Source organism: Hypomesus transpacificus, chromosome 9, assembly GCF_021917145.1.
Source record: "Hypomesus transpacificus isolate Combined female chromosome 9, fHypTra1, whole genome shotgun sequence".
Lineage (NCBI taxonomy): Eukaryota > Metazoa > Chordata > Actinopteri > Osmeriformes > Osmeridae > Hypomesus > Hypomesus transpacificus.
The window spans coordinates 2,773,742-2,791,713 of record NC_061068.1 but is presented as its reverse complement, the minus strand read 5'-3'; the positions used below and the strand labels follow the sequence as shown (position 1 = coordinate 2,791,713).

General features: G+C 47.2%; 1 protein-coding gene across 1 annotated transcript in view; it reads right to left on the bottom strand.

Annotated features, from left to right (window-relative positions):
• Nucleotides 1-17,972, bottom strand: part of bsnb (bassoon (presynaptic cytomatrix protein) b) — a 65,298-nt gene that overhangs the window by 43,528 nt on the left and 3,798 nt on the right. Inside the window, 3 exon segments of the mRNA XM_047026549.1 lie at nucleotides 1,210-1,877; nucleotides 1,908-2,133; nucleotides 12,985-13,408. Coding sequence (XP_046882505.1) covers nucleotides 1,210-1,877; nucleotides 1,908-2,133; nucleotides 12,985-13,408 — 1,318 coding nt within the window.

Sequence of the window (17,972 nt, the reverse complement as noted above, 5' to 3'; positions counted from 1 at the left end):
GATTGCTGCTGAAAACACAACGAGCCTCGCTTTTCTTTAAGTCTTTTCTCTATCCCTAATTAGACAGAAGAGACAAAGTTTGACTATGGTTGAAAGGGGCGGAGTCTGTCTAGCCAACCCTCAGGTCACTATAGGTAGAAGATACCAGGCAGAATGTCCTTAGGTACAATCACAGACCAATTAGAACAAATGAGGAAGTAACATTGGTTTCTAATTGGCTGAATTTGTCTTTCAATCACAGAGGGTGGCCATTGAGGGGAGGGGGCGGGCAGTCTGACAAGGTGAGTCACTATAGAATACTGTACAATAGAGAGTACAATAGAATACTGTAGAGTTTAGCAGAGTCCTCCTCAAGTACTCATCAATGATGCAAACCTATTTTATGATGATCCCCCCCAAAAAATTTTAACCCTCAACAAAAAAAAACAAAAAAAACATTTTTGCAGCCTTTCGGAAAAAAATTGAACGTTTGTGAACTTTTTTTAAAGAAAAAAGTATTTTTCCACCTTTCAAAACTTTTTGTATAATCTTTTTTTTTTTTTTTTTTTTTTGCAACCTTTCAAAACGTTTTCGTTAATTTTCTTTTCATAACACTGAGTAGATGAAAGCAAAGCAGAGTCCAACAGGCTTCATGGTAGTTCTGTAGATAGCTTACGTTTGTTGTGCGTGATAGCCAGGACATTTTACAAAGCGCACAATGACCATAAATAATATAGATCATGCCACCAAATACAGATTTAGACTAAAGTAACAAGCCTGGCTTGAAAATTTAAGATATATAAAGTACAGATATTTGTGTCAAAAATGTAAGGAGTGAAAGTAAAAAGTTGTCTAAAAAATAAAGAGTGTATTCAGTAAGTAAAGTACTGATACCAGAAAAATCTACTAGTACAATAACAAAGTATTTGAATGTGTATTTGAACACACACAGTCTCATACAACCATGAACACAGTCTCATACAACCATGAACACAGTCTCATACAACCATGAACACAGTCACATACAACCCTGAACACAGTCTCATACAACCATGAACACAGTCACATACAACCATGAACACAGTCACATACAACCATGAACACAGTCACATACAACCATGAACACAGTCTCATACAACCATGAACACAGTCACAAACAACCATGAACACAGTCACATACAACCATGAACACAGTCACATACACTGTAAACAGTTGATCCCAGTCCTTACCTCCACGAGATGGGGAGTAGGGTTGAATCCACACAGGTTGCACACCTGGGCGTGGCACTGTGTGCAGGTGTTGTAATTGGGCGGCTCAGACGAGACTCCCACATTGAGGCTAGTCTTACACAGCGGGCAGCTGGACTTGGGTCCTGGCGGGTCCTGGCGGGTAGGCTGGCCCTGGGGAGGCCCCACCTGGGGAGGCCCCACCTGGGGAGGCCCCGCCTGGGGAGGCCCCGCCTGGGGAGGCCCCGCCTGGGGTTGCCCTGCCTGGGGCCCTGAGGACCCTGGGGGTCTCCCCGCACCCCGGCCCTGCCCTGGAGGAGCTCCCCCAGGTTTGGGAGCAGGTTTGGGGGCCTGGGGGCCCTGGGGGGGCTGGGCTTGCTGGGTCTGCAGGGGGCTGTCTGAGATGAGCGTGCTGGCCTGATTGAGGAGGGAGGCCCCGAAGCCAAACAGCTTCCCGAAGGGCTGCTCCGGGGGAGGGGGCTGGCGGGAGGGGGAGCTGCCAGCACTGCGGGTCTGATCCTGCCGCTGCTGCTGGGCCGGCTGGACGGGGCCAGCCCGGGACAGGTCAGGCTGGGACGGGGCCTTGGCCATGCCCGGGAGGGGGACCGCTCCTGGGGGAAGCCGGGCAAGGCCGGGCCCCAGGCCCCCTGGAACCCTCTGCTGCCCTGGGCCTTGGGCCGCTCCCTGGCCCTGCCCAGGACCTGAGGTTCCCGTCTGTCTGCCGGGGCCTGGTGGTGGCTGGGCCTGTGTCAGAGCCGGGGGCTTGGTTTCTGGCTGTGGCTGGGGGGAGGGGACCTGCGTCTGAGGCTCTGGTTTGGCTTGGTGGGAGGGAGAGTGGATCTGCTGCTGGCTCTTGGAGCGTGGCGTGGTCATGTCCATCCCCAGGGCTCGCTGCATCTGGCAGTTCAGACACAGCCACTCCTGCACCTGGGAAAACACAACAACCAGAGGTTCAGACACAGCCACTCCTGCACCTGGGAAAACACAACAACCAGAGGTTCAGACACAGCCACTCCTGCACCTGGGAAAACACAACAACCAGAGGTTCAGACACAGCCACTCCTGCACCTGGGAAAACACAACAACCAGAGGTTCAGACACAGCCACTCCTGAACCTGGGAAAACACAACAACCAGAGGTTCAGACACAGCCACTCCTGCACCTGGGAAAACACAACAACCAGAGGTTCAGACACAGCCACTCCTGCACCTGGGAAAACACAACAACCAGAGGTTCAGACACAGCCACTCCTGCACCTGGGAAAACACAAAAACCAGAGGAGGTGTCAGAGCTGGTCCAGGATGGCCAAGTCTGACGCACTGAGTTCACATTCAACCTTGTGTCAGTCAGGACTATGATATTCATGAAACCATATATATATATATACTGATGACAGGTTTGTCTGTTGCAGAGTGATTGTATTCTGAGTATAAACTCCCCGCCTCGGAATAGAACAGGAGGGTAAACCACATATTAGAGCAACTTACTAGAGCAATGTGGGGAAGGGGTTCATGTGTTGCATGTTGGTGTTTGTGAATGGGTATGTGTGACAGTGTGTATGAGAGAGAGTGTGACACCTTGTTGGTAAACTGGGAGTCTGATAAATGATTATATTTGCAGCTCAGGATGAACTGAGCTTTGGGCATCAATAAAACAAGATGGATACCCCTGATTAAAACCCTCTATCACCCTCTCCTTCTTATTTTCCTTCCTTGTCTATCGCTCTATGTTTCATTCACGCCTCATGTCTTACTCTACTCTCCTCGGTTTATCTCCCCCTGGTTTCTCCAGAAGACCCCTCCATCTTCCCTAACTGCCCCCTGAACACTGTCACCTCTCTCTCTCTCTCTCTCTCTCTCTCTCTCTCTCTCTCTCTCTCTCTCTCTCTCTCCCTCCCTCCCTCCCTCCCTCCCTCCCTCCCTCCCTCCCTCCCTCCCTCTCTCTGTCTCTCTCTCTCTCTCCCTTTCTCTCTGTCTCTCCCTCTCTCCCTCCCTCCCTCTCTTTGGACAGGGAGAGGCAGATAGAGGGTGTATCAGTCCAGCGCTCTGACAGCAGCTGTTACACCCTGTCTCTCCACTTCCACATGACACCTAATGCCATTAGACAGTGTGTGGGTGTGTTCACTGTACATGTGTTAGTGTGTGTGTGGTGAGGGGAATCAATGAATGGGTGAATACGTGGTAGCCTGTGATCCCAATGAGAAGGCAACCAGGATTTTCTTTTTCAGACTTCAAACATACCCTTACATAAATAGTTACACACATACACACATTCAAACCCAATTTCTTAACATCAAAAACACCACTCAAACACAACATGCACCACGCAAACACAACATGCACCACGCAAACATGATGTGAGCCTGCCCCTTCACTGAGGACCTGATATGTATGTAAATAACCTGATGATCTGCCCCTTGCTTATGGTCTAAAGGGTTTGACTGCTTCAGACGTGTCCATCCCTAATTAACTTTCTCATTTGTTAAGGGAGACCTAAGCTAATGACTGTGGCTTGTTTTCCTGTTTTCTGTACACGCCCCCACACTCCCGCTAGTCTACGGTAGTAATTGTTGATCATTATTCATTAATAGGAATCATTATTCTTCTTATGTTGTTTCAGCTCTGAGGCGATTTCACAGCTGACTCCACAACATATCTATCCTACTATGTCTCTGCTTGCTGATCAACGTTTAACATTTGACTACACGCAGAGCTGCTACTGGACACCAAAGTGGACCATTCCTTTTCCAGATGTCAGTTCACATCGATGAAAGCAAACCTCCATTCATGACAGGGAAACGCTCAGGCGCCCGGACCCTGAAGCAGGTCCATCAGCATGACGTCAGTTAAAGCCATTCTTCAGTCACACACATAGACTGATAGAGATGAAACAGGAATGGGTGGTAAGAGGAAAGAGAGAAGGACTGAAGGAGAGAAGGAGAGAAGGAGAAAAGAAGAAAAGGAGAGAAAGAGAAATGGAGAGATGAAGAGATGAAGAGAAGGAGAGAAGGAGAAAAGGAGAAAAGGAGAAAAGGAGAAAAGGAGAAAAGTAGAGAAAGAGAAATGAAGAGATGAAGAGAAGGAGAGAAGGAGGGAAGGAGAGAAGGAGGGAAGGAGGGAAGGAGGGAAGGAGAGAAGGAGGGAAGGAGGGAAGGAGAGAAGGAGGGAAGGAGGGAAGGAGGGAAGGAGGGAAGGAGAGAAGGAGGGAAGGAGAGAAAGAGAAATGGAGAGATGAAGAGATGAAGAAATGAAGAGATGAAGAGAAGGAGAGAAGGAGGGAAGGAGAGAAGGAGGGAAGGAGGGAAGGAGAGAAGGAGGGAAGGAGGGAAGGAGGGAAGGAGAGAAAGAAAAATGGAGAGATGAAGAGATGAAGAGATGAAGAGAAGGAGGGAAGGAGGGAAGGAGATAAAAGAGGACCAACAAGATGGAGGGTTAGGGTCTAGGCTACAAATGAAATGTGTGTGTGTGTGTGTGTGTGTGTGTGTGTGTGTGTGTGTGTGTGTGTGTGTGTGTGTGTGAAAGAGCGAAGCAGTGAGAGAGAGATCAAGAGAGATGTTCTCCTGTGTGTTGGGCTTTTCCCCAAGCCAGATCAGATTTCATAAAGATCCTCATGATTGCCTCATAACAAGAGAGACACAGAAATAGAGAGAGAGAAAGAAAGAGAGATAGAGTGAGAAAGAGACAGATAGAGAGAGAAAGAGACAGAGAGAGAGTGAGTGAGAAAGAGAGAGACAGCGAGAGAGTGAGAATTGATTTGGACAGAACGGAGGCACAATAGCAAATGCCCACTGCCAAGGACAGAGAACAGATGCCTAGTTTAATCAAAAGCCCCTGTGTTCAGTACATGTGTTTGGTATGTATGTTTGGTACATATGTTTGGTATGTATGTTTGGTACGTGAGTTTGGTGCGTGAGTTTCCTTGACTGAGACAGATTACATTATACAGTGACTAGTACTAAATGACCAGTGCACCAAAATATATTTCTTACAGATTTAACTTTTATCCAGATCTGAACTACAATCATCATCTATGTACAGTATATAGACAGCAAATAATGTATCCTGCCAAACAAACACACTCGCAACTCAACACTGACACAGACACATTCATGCACAATGATCCAAACAGTATTGACACACACACAAAAACACACACACACGTACGACCAGATAGCTCTCTGCGTCCCACAGCAGTATGGCCCTGCCCTCCAGGAAGCTGCTGAAGGGAAACAGAGATTTGCAGCGCAGCGCTTTATCAAGGCGTTTCACACAGAACTGGGCCAAGACACATCAAACAGCCCTCCGATGGCTTTGTAGTACACACACGTTCAGATCGTCTTACACACACACACACTCTCAGTCTGTCCCAAACATACCATCTCAGTCTGTCCCAACACACATTCTCTATGCAGGCTTCTGCTCGCTACTGAATGCTGGTATTAAGTCTCCTAAAGAATATGTCTCAGGACGCTTTACACAGAATCCTACACCTGAGAGCTGATTACTGGAATGCAGCGTGCTGTCGAGTTTACAGACACAGACGGGTCCTGAGGGAATAACACTGCAGGTGCCCTCCCCAAAACACACACACACTGACACAGACGCTGACACACACAGAAACACACAAACAATGAAACACACAGACACACACAAACACGCAGGAACACACACAGACACACACACGCAGACACAAACAGAAACACATACACAGATAGCGTGTTTCTAAATCTAAACCCAACCCCAAATCAAACCCTGACCCTCTGACCACCTGACCCTAACGCTCTCACCAGCCCCAGCTTGCTGCACAGTAGCCTCTACACTCACTTTAACCCTATTTCTATGGAAGCATTCATCAAGCTGATAGATTCCTCGAAACCCACTAGCTGCCTTCTCGATCCCCTCCCTGCCAAACTTTGTAGGGAACTTCTCCATATTATTGGACCGCCCATGCTTAGTATTATTAATGAATCTCTTGTAACTGGACAAGTCCCTGACGATTTCAAACAAGCTATTATCAAGCCCCTTCTTAAAAAACCAAACCTGGATCCAGGTTGTCTTAGCAATTACAGGCCCATTTCAAATTTGCCATCTCTCTCCAAAATTTTGGAAAAAGCTGTGGCAAAACAGCTCACTGAGCACCTCTCCTCAAATCAGCTCTATGAACCTCTCCAGTCTGGATTTCGTCTTCACCACAGCACTGAAACTGCATTAGCCAAGGTAGTCAATGATCTATTATTAGCCTCTGACGCGGGCTTTAGCTCTGTCCTTGTTCTTCTAGACCTAAGTGCAGCTTTTGACACTGTAGATCATGAGATTCTCCTGGAACGTATGGAGAATTATGTTGGGATATCTGGTACTTCACTTCAGTGGTTCAGATCGTATCTATCTGATAGATCACAATATGTCCACTATGATGGTTGCTCATCCAGGAGCTCCATTGTAAAATACGGAGTACCACAGGGTTCAGTTTTAGGCCCTCTGTTATTTTCACTCTATATGTTGCCTTTAGGAAACATAATTAGAAGTTTTGGGGTAGATTTTCACTGCTATGCAGATGATACTCAGCTATACATGTCTATAAAGCTGGGAGAATTTACACATGCTATGGAAACCTGTGTTTCCGGGTTGAAAACTTGGATGACTGCAAATTTCCTTCTTCTTAATTCGGATAAAACCGAGGTTCAAATTTTTGGTCCGAAAAAACACCGAAATAATTTATCCCATCTAACCTTAGACTTAGACGGCGTCAAAGTATCTCAAAGCCAGCTGGTAAAAAATCTGGGAGTCACAATGGACCCAGACCTTTCGTTTGAGTACCATATTAAGCAAATCACCAGAACAGCATTTTTCCATCTACGTAATATTGCCAAAATACGAAAATTCCTCTCAAAGGATGATGCTGAAAAACTAATACATGCTTTTGTTACATCCCGATTGGACTACTGCAATGTGTTGTTCTCTGGCCTCCCAATTACCTACCTAAAAAACTTACAGCGGGTGCAAAATGCTGCTGCTAGACTATTGACTAAAACTAGAAAGTTTGATCATATAACATCGACTCTTATCTCTTTACACTGGCTCCCTATCCAAGCCAGAGCTGATTTCAAAGTTCTACTACTAACTTACAAATCTCTGCATGGATTGGCACCACTGTACCTCTCCGGTCTCCTTGCACCCTATTGCCCCGCAAGGACTCTAAGATCTCAAAATGCCAGCTATCTGGTAATACCCAAAGTTAAGAAAAAAACTGCTGGAGGTAGGGCGTTCTCATATAGAGCACCTCTTCTTTGGAACAAATTACCCATCTCAATTAAGGAAGCTGATACTGTCTCGACATTTAAAACTAGATTAAAAACGTTCTTGTTTAGTCAATTCTATGATTGTTAAAGGGAAGTATGTGTGTACTTTCTATGTAAACCTGGGGTGTGTGCTTGCCTATGTGTGTATCACATGTAACTTTTAAATTTTAATTATAGCTTATGTTCACATTGCCCAGCTAGATATTACAAATAAAGTAAACCTGTTACTGTATATTGTAAGTATTATTATTATAGTTCCGTTGCTGTATATTGTTACTGTTATAGTTTTTATTACTAGTTGGAGACAACGGGGGACTGGTTGTTTTCATCCTTATTCGTATAAGTATAACCTACTTTAGAGTTCTTTCCCCTGGAACAGATTTCATGTTCCAACTGAGGGGGGCTGTCGTTGTTTTGGTGTGTGGGGCTGCATCAAATACCCTTTTTGCTCTGTTAAATTGCTGCACTAGTCCACACTTGACCGGTGGGGATCTCATTCTATTATGACTGTAACTGTTAGCTGCTCCTGGCATTTTCTAATCCCTGCTCTCCTCTCTGTCCCCCCCCCACACATTCCCTGTGGTGTGGGGGGTTTGAGCTGTCAGGACCTGCTTGGTCGTCGGTCTGCCTACGCTGAACCAGGTCGTCACCCGGAATCCAGTCTCCATGACGGCCAACAGCGAGTTTCCCGGTCCCATCCAACGTCTATAAAGCCGAACAATGGATTTTGGTGTTTCAAAACCCATTGACACTGTATGACTATGTTTAGCTTGTGTTCTGCTCCTCTCTCTTACCAACCATCTCTGGAGGAGGGGATCCCTCTCTGAATTGCTCCTCCCAAGGTTTCTTCCATTTTTTCTCCCGGTGGGAGTTTTTCTGGGAGTTTTTCCTTGTCTTCCTTGAGGGTTTAGGTTGGTTGAGGGGCAGTTCTATGGGCGCATGTGAAGCCCTCTGTGACATGCTTGCGTGTAAAAAGGGCTATACAAATAAATTTGATTTGATTTGATTTACACAGCTCCACCCAGGAGCAGAGATAACCAAGAACACTCCAGACACACGATCAACTGTTGTATGTGAACAAACTATAAACTATGTGTGATCCTGTGAAATCTTGGAGTGTTTTGACAGGGGATCAAAGGATCTGAGTTTTTTCTCCGTCAGAGCTCTGACTCTGCCTGCCTCTACCGAGCTGACAGGTTATGATGATGTTCTGAGAGGTTCTGAGAGGTTATAATGTTCTTAAAAAAGTTATGATGTTCTGAGAGGTTATGATGCTGTTCTGAGAGGTTATGATGCTCTGAGAGGTTATGATGTTCTGAGATGTTATGATGCTCTGAGAGGTTATGATGCTTTGAGAGGTTATGATGTTGTGAGAGGTTATGATTCTCTGAGAGGTTATGATTCTCTGAGAGGTTATGATGCTCTGAGAGGTTAGGATGTTCTGAGAGGTTATGATTCTCTGAGAAGTTATGATGTTCTGAGAGGTTATGATGCTCTGAGAGGTTATGATGTTCTGAGAGGTTATGGTGTTCTGAGAGGTTATGATGTTCCGAGAGGTTATGGTGTTCTGAGAGGTTATGATGTTCTGAGAGGTTATGATGTTCTGAGAGGTTATGATGTTCTGAGAGGTTATGGTGTTCTGAGAGGTTATGATGTTCTGAGAGGTTATGATGTTCCGAGAGGTTATGGTGTTCTGAGAGGTTATGATGTTCTGAGAGGTTATGGTGTTCTGAGAGGTTATGATGTTCTGAGAGGTTATGATGTTCCGAGAGGTTATGGTGTTCTGAGAGGTTATGATGTTCTGAGAGGTTATGATGTTCTGAGGGGTTATGATGTTCTGAGAGGTTATGATGTTCTGAGAGGTTATGATGTTCTGAGAGGTTATGATGTTCTGAGAGGTTATGGTGTTCTGAGAGGTTATGATGTTCTGAGAGGTTATTATGTTCTGAGAGGTTATGGTGTTCTGAGAGGTTATGATGTTCTGAGAGGTTATGATGTTCCGAGAGGTTATGGTGTTCTGAGAGGTTATGATGTTCTGAGAGGTTATGGTGTTCTGAGAGGTTATGATGTTCTGAGAGGTTATGATGTTCCGAGAGGTTATGGTGTTCTGAGAGGTTATGATGTTCTGAGAGGTTATGATGTTCTGAGGGGTTATGATGTTCTGAGAGGTTATGATGTTCTGAGAGGTTATGATGTTCTGAGAGGTTATGATGTTCTGAGAGGTTATGGTGTTTTGAGAGGTTATGATGTTCTGAGAGGTTATGGTGTTTTGAGAGGTTATGATGTTCTGAGAGGTCCCCACTGCCAACTCCCAAACTGGAGGAAGGTGACAGATCTGGAGAACATCGCTGCAGTTTGCTTTTCCGAGAGATGTAAAATTCGAAGTTGTTTCTCAGTTGGAGACTTGTCCTAGTTAGAGGAGAGGGAAGAGGCTCAGACTAGTCTAGCTTCTGCTCTAACTGGAGCTCAAGGTGCAGGAATTTACCATCTCATTTTCATTCCTCCTCCAATGCTCATTCATTGAGCATGGAACACTGTTAGAACGCATGAATCATTGGAGTATGGTTGTAGTTGTGTATCATGGTCTGAGTGTGGTAGTCGTTGTGTTTAATTCAAACTGGGCCTTGTGGACAGTGGGGGTCCTCACCATGACAATACAGCCAAGACTTTTACCAGGCAGCCTTCAAGCTTGTCTAGCATGTTTAGCATGTCTAGCATGTCTAGCATGGCTAGCATCTCTAGCATGTCTAGCATGGCTAGCATCTCTAGCATGTCTAGCATGTCTAGCATGTCTAGCATGTCTAGCATGTCTGGCATGTCTAGCATGTCTAGCATGTCTAGCATGTCTAGCATGTTTAGCATGTCTAGCATGTCTAGCATGGCTAGCATCTCTAGCATGTCTAGCGAGGCTAGCATCTCTAGCATCTCTAGCATGTCTAGCATGTCTAGCATGTCTAGCATGTCTGGCATGTCTAGCATGTCTAGCATGTCTAGCATATCTAGCATGTCTAGCATGTCTAGCATGTCTAGCATATCTAGCATGTCTAGCATGTCTAGCATGTCTGGCATGTCTAGCATCTCTAGATGGATTAGTACAACTGTTATCTGGGACACAGTCAGTCAGGTTACAAATAACAATTATATTGGATTGTAATCACAATGTTACAAAGTATTTGCATCAGAACTGGATCAAATACTATGGTAATACCGTCAAATGCTCGGGGTGTGCTCAGTATAGCTTATAAAATGATTTTATCTTGGTAGTCAAGTGTATTGGTAGAAGTAGCTTCTTCTTGGTGGTACATTTTAGTTGGCTGCTAATTCAGTGTTCATGTTAAGTCCATCAGCTCATGATAGCACGCTTGATTTTGACAGTTTAATCAATTATTAACTCTTGCTCTAATTTAATTATAGCTGTCCTTTGGTAGAATTCCCTCATGTGAAACTCTAAATTCAGATGTCTCTATGGCTTCACCCTGTCATTTAATTTCATATTGACTCACACAAATCTCATTTTTACTGTCTCTCTCTGTTTCTCTCTCTCGGTGTGTCTCGCTCTCTCTCGGTGTGTCTCGATCTCTCTCGGTGTGTCTCCCTCTCTCTCGGTGTGTCTCGCTCTCTCTCGGTGTGTCTCCCTCTCTCTCGGTGTGTCTCGCTCTCTCTCGGTGTGTCTCGCTCTCTCTCGGTGTGTCTCCCTCTCTCTCTGCCTGTTTCTCATTTTTTTGCTTTGTTTTGTCTCATCTCCAGGCTATTCTTTGGCGCAATTGGATTCAGTTCAATTGAAATGGGCTTTAATATCATGAGTGTTTCTGATGCCCAGGGAGAGATAGCACACACTACAGAGCCCATCGCAGAAGAGGCAAGACACAGTCGCTGTGTCTCTCTGCTGTCTCTCTTTCTCCAGGAGATCGCTAAAGAGAGTGAAAGAGAGAATGTGAGAGAGAAAGAGGGGGGGGATCTATAAATAGAGAGCCAATCAGAAAGAGTATCCTCCTTCTGTGTGTTGGGTGGAAACTTCTTGAGTGTGTCATTTCTATCTCTCCATCCATCCTGCCATCAATCCATTTTTCCATCCACTTCTTTCTCCTCCTCTATCCATCCCTCGTGTCTCTCCTCCATCCTATCTTTCATCGTCCCTTTCTCTGTCTCTCCATCTCCTCCTCCCTGCCATCCTCCCTCCCTCCTTCTCTCTGTCTCTCCATCTCCTCCTCCTTCTCTCTTTCGTTGTACATCATCTTCTTGTTCCCTATTCCTCCATCTATCCGTCTGTATGTCTGTCCCTCTCTACAGTCTCTCTCTTTCTGTCTTGCATTTCAGCTCTCTTTCCTCTCTTCTCTTTTCCCCTCTCTCTCTCTCTCTCTCTCTCTCTCTCTCTCTCTCTCTCTCTCTCTCTCTCTCTCTTCCCTAGGGAACCATGGGTTGTAGATGGCAGCAGAGTGTGTTATTATTGGAACACCTGACTCACCCACCTACAACCAGCCTGCCATCGTCACTTTCACTTAGAGCTGTTTTTAGCCCTCTGACTGAAAGACCTGTCTCTGTCTCACCACACACACTCACTCACTCACACAAATACACACACTCACAAAAGCACACCCTCACAAAAACACACCCTGTTCATCTTTCTCTCCTTTTCTTTCTCTCTTCCAGTCTCTCTTTGTCTCTCTGTCTCTCTCTCTCCCTACTCCTTGTGTCTTTTTCTCCAGCACTCTGCAGTGCTTTGGCCCTTTCACTTACCTTCAATATCTCTTTTACAACTCCTCCCCCCCTCCCCTCCTCCATCCTTCCTCCTCTCTGCTGCTAGTCTGGAAGGTACTTTCACAACCTTTAGTGCCGCACTGACTGTGTTTGGACATGCACATTCTCTCTCTCTCTCTCTCTCTCTCTCTCTCTCTCTCTCTCTCTCTCTCTCTCTCTCTCTCTCTGTCTCTGTCTCTCTCTCTCTCTCTCTCTCTCTCTCTGTCTCACTCTCTCTGTAATACACACTCTGACACTCTGACACTCACACACACTCTGACACTCTGACACTCACACACACACACAAACACTCTGACACTCACACACACACACTCTGACACTCACACACACACACACACACACACACACACACACACACACACACACATCAACACGTTTGTAATGGCCTATTACTGTCTGTAAGCACAAACCCAACCACCCTCACCACAATGTCTTATTCCAATCTTAGACCACAACCACTCTCTAACTCTGACTACAGTCAACCACAACCACAAACAATCAAAACCACTCTCTAACTCTGACTACAGTCAACCACAACCACAAACAATCACAACCACTCTCTAACTCTGACTACAGTCAACCACAAACAATCACAACCACTCTCTAACTCTGACTACAGTCAACCACAACCACAGACAATCACAACCACTCTCTAACTCTGACTACAGTCAACCACGACCACAGACAATCCCAACCCCGCACACCCCAACAGCAGCACCTACCTCTGTGAGGTGTGGATTGGGGTTGAAGCCACACTGGCTGCACACCATGCTGCGACACTGCGTGCAGGTGTTGTAGTTTGGCTGGTCGTCGGTGGTGCCCATGAGGTCGGTGGTCTTACACACTGGGCACAGCTTGCTGCTGGTGGGCATGGGTGCGATCTGGGGCAGGGAGTAGGGCGAGGTGGGGGCGCTGCCCCGGTCAGGCGACACAGAGGGGGAGCGGCCCGGCCCACTGCTGCCAACGTCCACCTGTAGGCTCCTGCGAGCCGCGTGCTGGCCGGAGGGGGGTTGGCCGGAGGGGGGCTGGCCGGAGGGGGGCTGGCCGGAGGGGGGCTGGGGGCTCTCGTGAGAGGCCAGGCGGTCTCCCGTCCCCAGCCCACTCTGGACCCCCACCTTGGGCCCCCCAGGGTCTGTCTGGGGGGGTCTGCCGGAGACGCTGCCGAACACACACACACACAAGTCACAAATGATTGTAAATGTATTGAGAGGCTTAGAACTATTGTATCGTTTGCACTATCTGTATATTTAGGTTAGATTGTAAATTAGGGCCACTTATATTTTATATTTATTTTTTATTCCCCTTAGTATTAGCTAGACCCCCCTTAGTATTAGCTAGACTTTGCTCCTTTTGTATAGTTAGTCCACATATTTAAGTTTCAATATTCCTATATGTTTAATGCATGCACCTCCCTGCCAAAGTAAATTCCTTGTTTGTGCAAACATTCATGGCGAATAAAATTCTTCTGATTCTGAGAACCCACCTGGAAACAAATGTATAAAAATGAGGGAGATGGGAAATAAGTTCAAGATAGAGGTGAAAGAAAGAGGGGAGAGACGGGTACTTGCAGGCAAAGAAAAGCTGTTTTGGTGAAATACTGTATTGATCCTATTGCGGTCCAATTTTAGCATTCCACTGAGGTGATGCCTTCAGAGTAGGTGCAGATGGGCTTCACTGTGCACAGATAGCTCAGTAGAACCTGGTGACAACACCCTCAACTACATAGAAACACCCACCTGCCCTAGTACAAACCAAGATAAATGGTAAGTTATACAATCATAAAGCCATGATAACCATAACAACCATGATGTCATCAGAGAGGTTACAGTCAGGCCTGCCACGACTGTTACGTTAAAACCTAATTCCTCCCCTCCACCTCCCCTCTCCCTCCTTCTATCCTCCTGTCCTCATCCTCCCCTCCTCCTCCTGTCCTCCTGTCCTCCCCTCCACCTCCCCTCCCCCTATCCTCCTATCATCCTCCTCCTCCTATCCTCCTGTCCTCCTCCTCCCCTCCTCCTCCTCTCCTCCACCTCCCCTCTCCCTCCTTCTATCCTCCTGTCCTCCTCCTCCCCTCCTCCTCCTGTCCTCCACCTCCCCTCTCCCTCCTCCTATCCTCCTTTCCTCCTCCTCCCCTCCTCCTCCTGTCCTCCTCTTCCTCTCCCAGTCCACTGTCCCCCCTGGCGAAAGGAGAGAGCCATGTCTGTAGAGCTCTGGAGATGGAGACAAGTGCAGCTCAACAAGTCATCTCTCCCATTCTCTCTCGCTCTCTTTGTCACTATCTCTCAAGTCTCCCCCTCTCTCTCTTATTATCTCTCATTCTCTCTCTCTCATTCTCCCTCTCACACTAAATCACTAGCTTGGTTGACACCACTGTTTGGCGTGGGAATGCAGAGATGCACTCGCTTACACATGCACACACATGCGCCTAATGTGTTTAATCACACACACACAAAGACACACACACACAGCTGGTTAGTAAGGCAAGAATAGTCACACAGCACAGGCAGTGAACTGTGGTGTCTAGAGCGCTGCACACACACACACTACACACACACTCACACACACTACACACACACTTACACACACACTCACACACACACTCATACAGTATTCACCTTGATGGCCGGCCCTCATATCTCTCCTAAGCAGAAGAGTGAGGCTGGCAGTGCACCAGGAAGTAGAAGCCATCCCTAGGATTATGAGCCAGGAAACAGGAAGTAGAAGCCATCCCTGGGATTATGCGCCAGGAAACAGGAAGTACCAGCCATCCCTGGGATTATGTGCCAGGAAACAGGAAGTAGCACGGAGGGCTGGCTCACTCTGACTCAACAGTCTTGTTTTATAGCTTTCATCTGCTTCAAAGACTGAGTGAGAGTAAGGGAGGGATGAAGATAGACCTGTCCTGCCTCAAAGGTTGGGTACAGAGGGAGAGAGAGGGGGAGAGAGAGATAGAAGAGAGAGACTGAGAGAGAGAGTGAGAGGGGGGGAGAGAGAGACCTATTGCTTCAATGATGGTGGGGACTGGGGAATAAAAATGAACAGACAGCAAATTGAAACAGTGCCGTCAAGGCCAGCTAGTACTCTTGTCCTTTTCCCTTTTTCCATCTCCCCCTCTCTCTACCTCTCTCTCTCTCTTTCTCCCCCTCTCTACCTCTCCCCCTTTCTCTTTCTACCCATCTCTCTACCTCTCTCCCTCTCCCTGGGAATCATCTATTCATCCCAAGAAAATCCTCTCAGGAAGATGGGAGCGTTAGGGTTAGGGTTAGATAGGGTTAGATGGGAGCGTTAGGCTGCTTTCATGCCATCTTGACTTCGAAATGGCAAAGAACCAAACAAACACCTTTGCATCTGACTAGCATTGCAATTGACCTTTAACCTGCCTCTATCCATGGCATGCTAGAAATCCCTGCTCCACAGAGAGATCAAAGGGGAATCTGAGCAAGAGATTTGTGACGCAAAAAAACAAATGATTAGAACAACAAAGACCTTGAGAGGAACCTCCTGTGGTTGTACAGAGCCCAACGCTAAACCAGGATGGAAACACACACCGAGCGACAGGCATGACAGTCACAGAAGAGCCCAGATCTTCAGGGCTCCTTGGGAACAGCACCGCCAAGGTTTTCATCTGTGCTGTTAGCTTGTTAGCTGTTAGCTTGTTAGCTGTCCGCTTGTTAGCTGTTAGCTTGTTAGCTGTCCGCTTGTTAGCTGTTAGCTTGTTAGCTGTCCGCTTGTTAGCTGTTAGCTTGGCCGCGTAACTCGGGGGGGTGAGAAGCTATTTTATTGGATAAAATTAATTTTAAAATATAGCTGAATTTCCCTGTACTGGATGGAGAGATACATGAAGGATGGAGAGATACATGAAGGATGGATGAGTGCTGGATGGAGGGATGGATGAGTGCTGGATGAGTGCTGGATGGAGGGATGGATGAGTGCTGGATGGAGGGATGGATGAGTGCTGGATGGAGGGATGGATGAGTGCTGGATGGAGGGATGGATGGAGGGATGGATGAGCGCTAGATGGAGGGATGGATGAGTGCTGAATGGAGGGATGGATGAGTGCTGAATGGAGGTATGGATGGAGGGATGGATGAGCGCTAGATGGAGGGATGGATGAGTGCTGAATGGAGGGATGGATGAGTGCTGGATAAGTGCTGGATGGAGGGATGGATGAGTGCTGGATGATTGCTGGATGGAGGGATGGATGAGCGCTAGATGGAGGGATGGATGAGTGCTGGATGAGTGCTGGATGGAGGGATGGATGAGTGCTGAATGGAGGGATGGATGAGTGCTGGATGGAGTGCTGGATGGAGGGATGGATGAGTGCTGGATGAGTGCTGGATGGAGGGATGGATGAGTGCTGGATGAGTGCTGGATGGAGGGATGGATGAGTGCTGGATGGAGGGATGGATGAGTGCTGGATGAGTGCTGGATGGAGTGCTGGATGAGTGCTGGATGAGTGCTGGATGGAGGGATGGATGAGTGCTGGATGAGTGCTGTATGACGAGGATGGCCTCGGAGGTGTGGCTCTGTTGTTCCAGGCAGTTCTTTCTCTTAGGGAGCTGTGTGGCTGTGAGGACTCCTGTCACATGACTAGAAGGATTCTGGCAGAAACACCCAATCACAGTACAAGGAGTGACGGCAGGATTCAAGCCCTGCATGGTCTCCCAGATCTTAAATCAATGTCCGACCGGGACTTAGGCTCACCATGCTATTACGATTCCAGGTTCTATGTTGGCATACTGCACACTAGCCAGTACCAAGCTAGCTCTGCCATCTGCTACATGTAGACACGTTTCTGTCAGAGAAAGAAAGAGGAGACTACAGGATACCACAGTGTTCACAGTCCAGACACACAACTACAGCATTATTACCAGCTCAGCTAGCGAGAACACACCCTCCTGCTCCGCAGACCCACTCCAGACCCACTCCACTCCAGGGAGCCCACAGATGCATTCCCAACACACCCACATAAAGACACACACACACACACAGAGGCACACACACACACACTGAGGCACACACACACACACACAGAGGCACACACACACACACACACAGAGGCACACACACAAATACACACACAGAGAGTTGCTGCTGCCCCAGCTTCTACCCTCAGAGGACGGCGGAAACACGGAGGAGCTGCACGGTCTTTCTAAGAAAGTGACAGAGGGAGAGGAGGAACACGAGGAATGGTTGAACGAGAGAGGAGGGGATGAAAAGTGAGAGAGAGAAGTAGAAGCATTAGGTGGAGGTAGAGAGAGAAAGAGAAAGAACTATCAGAAGTATGAGGAGAGAGTTGGACAAACTGCAGCCCAGGGAGCAGACAGAAGACTAATCACATCCTGATCAGGGGCTTTTAACTATGAAATATGTAACATTCACAGAGAAATGGAACAGGCCTTTTCCGTTTCCTCTCAGTGTGGTCAGTGCAGCTGAATTCAACCAGACCTCAGCAGCAGAGCTCAGAGCTCATCTCTTCTGCAAGCTTCCCTCCAGTCTCTATATCCTCCCTCTCTTCTCTTCCCTCCAGTCTCTATATCCTCCCTCTCTTCTCTTCCCTCCAGTCTCTATATCCTCCCTTTCTTCTCTTCCCTCCAGTCTCTATATCCTCCCTCTCTTCTCTTCCCTCCAGTCTCTATATCCTCCCTATCTTCTCTTCCCTCCAGTCTCTATATCCTCCCTCTCTTCTCTTCCCTCCTGACTGATATCT